A 4,941-nucleotide genomic window follows, 5' to 3' on the forward strand; every position below is an offset into this window, starting at 1 on the left:
CTCTCCTAGTCTGGCCAGCAGCTGGGCCTCCATTTCTCTCCAGGCCTCCACTGGGGCAGCTGATCCGCCCCACCTTTCTGATCAGGCCCTGTTGATAGGCCCAGAGACGCTGACTGGTATAGAAACTGACCAATCAGAACCAAATCTGGGGGCTTAAGAGGTGTTTCTGTCCAGGGAGAGCAGTAGATCCGTAGGCTGGCTCCAGCAATGGCCTTCGCAAATCTACAGAAAGTGCTCATCAGTGACAGCCTGGACCCTTGCTGCTGGAATATCCTGCAAAATGGAGGGCTGCAGGTGGTGGAGAAGCAGAACCTGAGCAAAGAAGAGCTGATAGCTGATCTGCAGGACTGCCAAGGCCTTATCGTCTGCTTGGCCACCAAGGTGACCTCAGATGTCATCAACGCAGCAGAGAAACTCCAGGTGGTGGGTGGGGCCGGCACCAGCATGGACAACGTGGATCTGGAGGCCGTCACAAGAAAGGGCATCCTGGTCATGAACACTCCCAATGGGAACAGGCTTAGTGCTGAGGAGCTCACCTGTGGGATGATCATGTGTCTGGCCAGGCAGATTCCTCAGGTGACGGCTTCAATGAAGGATGGCAAATGGGACCGAAAGAAGTTCATGGGAACCAAATTGAATGGAAAGATGCTGGGAATTCTTGGCCTGGGGAGGATCAGGAGAGAGGTGGCCATCCGCATGCAGTCCTTTGGGATGAAGACTGTAGGGTACCACCCCATCATCTCACCAGAGGTCTCAGCCTCCTTCAGCATTCAGCAGCTTCCCCTGGAGGAGATCTGGCCCCTCTGTGACTTCATCACTGTGCACACCCCTCTCCTGCCCTCCACGACAGGCCTGCTGAACGACAGCACCTTTGCCCTGTGCAAGATGGGCGAGCACTGGTGAACTGTGCCCGCAGAGGGATCATGGACGAGGGCGCCCTGCTCTGGGCCCTGCAGTCGGGGCAGTGTGCGGGTGCAGCGCTGGATGTGTTCACAGAGGAGCCGCCTCGGGACCGTGCCTTGGTGGACCATGAGAACATCATCAACTGCCCCCACCTGGGCGCCAGCACCAAGGAGGCCCCGAGCAGCTGGGGAGAGGAGATCGCTGTCCAGTTCATGGACATGGTGAAGGGGAGAGCCCTCGCGGGAGTTGTGAATGCCCAGGCCCTTACCAGCGCCTTCTCTCCGCACACCAAACCTTGGATCGGTCTGGCAGAAGCTCTGGGGACTCTGATGCGAGCCTGGGCAGGGTCCCCCAAAGGGACCATCCAGGTGGTAATGCAGGGCTTATCCCTGAAGAATGCCAGGAACTGCCTGAGCCCCGCAATCATTGTCGGCCTCCTCAAAGACGCTTCAAATCATGCGGATGTGACCTTGGTGAATGCCAAGCTGCTGGTGAAGGAGGCCGGCCTCAATGTAACCACCTCCCATAACCCCACTGTGCAGGAGAGCAAGGATGCGGGGAAGGCCTCCTGAGTGTCGCCCTGGCAGGTGCCCCCTACCAGGGTGTGGGCTTTGTCCAGGGCACCACACCTGTGCTGCAGGCACTCAGTGGAGCTGCCTTCAGACCAGAAGTGCCTCTTCACAGGGGTCTACCCCTGCTCCTGTTCTGGGCTCAGCCCTCCAATCCTGTCATGCTGCCTACCATGATTGGGCTCCTGGCAGAGGCAGGCGTGCTGCTGCTGTCCTACCAGACCTCAGTGGTGTCCGATGGGGAGACCTGGCACATCATGGGCATCTCCTCCTTGCTGCCCAGCCTGGACGCCTGGAAGCAGCATGTGACCAAGGCCTTTCAGTTTCATTTATGACCTTGGGGCTCACCAGGACCAGCCTTGGGGGCTTTATGATCAACATTGAGAGGTCACATTCCCGGGGCTGACACCACTTATGTGGTCTGACCCCTGTAATAACCACTTAATAAACAGCCCCCCCTCCAAAAAAAAAGAACCAAATCTGGGTCAACTGTGAGGAGCCAATAGCTGCCTAGGAGGCGGAGCTTTTGACACTGACTGGCATAGAAACCGACCAATCAGAACCAAATTGGCTGGCAGAGGAGGGCCAATGGGGGCGAGATCAGGCCTGCAGGGGAGGGTAGTTGGGGGCAACCAGGTCTGGAGGGGAGGGCAGTTGGGGGTGAGATCAGGCTGGAGGGGAGGGTAGTTGGGGCAACCAGGTCTGGAGGGGAGGGCAGTTGGCAGTGAGATCAGGCCAGCAGGGGAGGGCAGTTGGGGGTGAGATCAGGCTGGAGGGGAGGGTAGTTGGGGGCAACCAGGTCTGGAGGGGAGGGCAGTTGGCAGTGAGATCAGGCCAGCAGGGGAGGGCAGTTGGGGGTGAGATCAGGCTGGAGGGGAGGGTAATTGAGGGCAACCAGGTCTGCAGGGGAGGGCAGTTGGGGGTGAGATCAGGCAGGCAGGGGAGGGCAGTTGGGGGCAACCAGGCATGCAGGGGAGGGCAGTTGGGGGTGAGATCAGGCTGGAGGGGTGGATAGTTGGGGGCAACCAGGTCTGGAGGGGAGGGCAGTTGGTAGTGAGATCAGGCCAGCAGGGGAGGGACATTGGGGGCTAGATCAGGCCGGCAGGGGAGGGCAGTTGGGGACGAGATTAGGCCAGAAGGGGAGGGCAGTTGGGGGTGAGATCAGGCTGGAGGGTTGGGTAGTTGGGGGCAACCAGGCATGCAGGGGAGGGCAGTTGGGGGCGAGATCAGGCTGTCAGGGGAGGGCAGTTGGGGACGAGATTGGCCAGCAGGGGAGGGCAGTTGGGGGAAAGATCAGGTCGGTAGGGGAGGGCAGTGGTGGGCAAGATCAGGCTGGCAGAGGAGGGCCGTTGGGGGTGAGATCATGCCGGCAGGGGAGGGCAGTTGGGGGAAACCCAGCCGGCAAGGGTAGGGCAGTTAGGGACGAGATCAGGCCCGCAGGGGAGGGCAGTTGGGGGCGAGATCAGGCTGGCAGGCAGAGGCAGTTAGGGGTGATCAAGCAGGCAGGAGGAGGGGCTAGGGGCAATCAGGCAGGCAGGCAGAGGCAGTTAGGGGTGATCAGGCAGGCAGGCAGGTGAGCGGTTAGGAGCCAGTGGTCCCAGATTGCGAGAGGGCTGTCCCTGATTGGAGAGGGTTCAGGCTGTGCTGAGGGAACCCCCCCCCCCCCCATGTACAAATTTTGTGCACTGGGCCATCAGTCTATATAATAAAAGCCTAAGCGACCATTACGGTGGAACGACCAGAATGACCGGTTGCTAGGATGTGCACTGACCACCAGGGGGCAGACGCTCAATGCAGAAGCTGCCCCCTGGTGGTCTGTGTGCTCCCACAGGGGGAGTGCCACTCAGCCAGAAGGTGGGCTCACAGATGGCGAGCACAGCGGTGGTGGCGGGAACCTCTCCCGCCTCCATGGCAGCATTAAGGAGCAGCGAGTTGAGTGGTAAGGAGCAGCGAGCAGGCAGGCAGTAAGGAACTAGAGGTCTCAGACTGGAAGAGGGTGCAGTCCAGGCTGAGGGACCCCACCCCTACCCCCAGTGCATGAATTTCATGTACTGTGCCTCTAGTTGTAAATAACACTGCTATGAACACTTTTGTTTTTTTTCTTTAATTTTTTTATTTTTATTTTTTATTTTTTAAATAAATCTTTATTCAGATTATTACAATTATTTCTCCTTTTTCCCCCCATAGCTCCCCTCCACCCAGTTCCCACCCCACCTTCTGCCCTTACCTCCCCACACTGTCCTCATCCATAGGTGTATGATTTTTGTCCACTCACTTCATGAACCCCCCATACCCCTTTCCCCCTGAGAATTATCAGTCCACTCCCTTTCTATGCCCCTGATTCTATTATATTCACCAGATTATTCTGTTCCTCAGGTTTTTAATTCACTTGATTTTTAGGTTCACTTGTTGATAGATATGTATTTGTTGTTCATAATTTTTCTCTTTACTTTTTCTTCTTCCTCTTCTTTAAGAATACCTTTCAGCATTTCATATAATACTGGTTTGGTGGTGATGAACTCCTTCAGCTTTTTCTTATCTGTGAAGCTCTTTATCTGCCCTTCAATTCTGAATGATAGCTTTGCTGGGTAGAGTAATCTTGGTTGTAGGTTCTTGCTATTCATCACATTGAAAATTTCTTGCCACTCCCATCTGGCCTGCATAGTTTCTGTTGAGAAATCAGCTGACAGTCGTATGGGTGCTCCCTTGTAGGTAACTAACTGTTTTTCTCTTGCTGCTTTTAATATTCTCTCTTTGTCTTTTGCTCTTGGCATTTTAATTATGATGTGTCTTGGTGTGGTCCTCTTTGGATTCCTTTTGTTTGGGGTTCTGTGGGCTTCCTGGACTTGTAAGTCTATTTCTTTCACCAGGTGGGGGAAGTTTTCTGTCATTATTTCTTCAAATAGGTTTTCAGTATCTTGCTCTCTCTCTTCTTCTGGCACCCCCATAATTCTGATGTTGGTACGCTTGAAGTTGTCCCAGAGTCTTCTTACACTATCTTCAACTTTTTGGATTTTTTTTTTTTTTTGCTTTTTGCTTTTTCTGTTGAGTGTTTTTTGCTTCTTTGTATTTCAATTCTTTGACTTGATTTTTGTGTTCCTCTTGTCCGTTTTTGGGTCTCTGTATAATATTTTTTATTTCAGTCAGTGTATGTTTAATTTTTAGTTGGTCCTTTTTCATATCTTCGAGGGTCTCGTTATATTTATCGGCCTTTTCTAGGATGTTCTTGAAAAGCCTTATAACCGTGGTTTTGAATTCTATATCCAGTGTTTGTTTTCCTCCATTTCTTTCGTTTGTGATCTGATTCTTTGATGCCGCATTTTCACTGCTTCCCTGAGTTGGTAAGGTAGCTTTGTGTGCTAGGTTTCCAATATGGCCCAGTGGGTCGGCCTCCCCAGTTAACCTGAGGTGGACACTCTTGGTGCACCCCTTTGTGGACTGTGTGTACAGCCTTGTTGTAATTAAGTCT

General features: G+C 53.7%; 1 protein-coding gene across 1 annotated transcript; it reads left to right on the forward strand.

Annotated features, from left to right (window-relative positions):
* Positions 1-207: 207 nt before the first annotated feature.
* On the forward strand, positions 208-1,807 carry LOC308240258 (D-3-phosphoglycerate dehydrogenase-like; the record flags this gene model as incomplete). Its single annotated transcript, XM_080653148.1, is given in 3 exon segments — positions 208-889; positions 892-1,440; positions 1,443-1,807. Coding segments are annotated over 3 exon segments (1,596 nt in total).
* Positions 1,808-4,941: the final 3,134 nt, after the last annotated feature.

This window comes from Plecotus auritus, assembly GCF_963455305.1.
Source record: "Plecotus auritus genome assembly, chromosome: X".
Lineage (NCBI taxonomy): Eukaryota > Metazoa > Chordata > Mammalia > Chiroptera > Vespertilionidae > Plecotus > Plecotus auritus.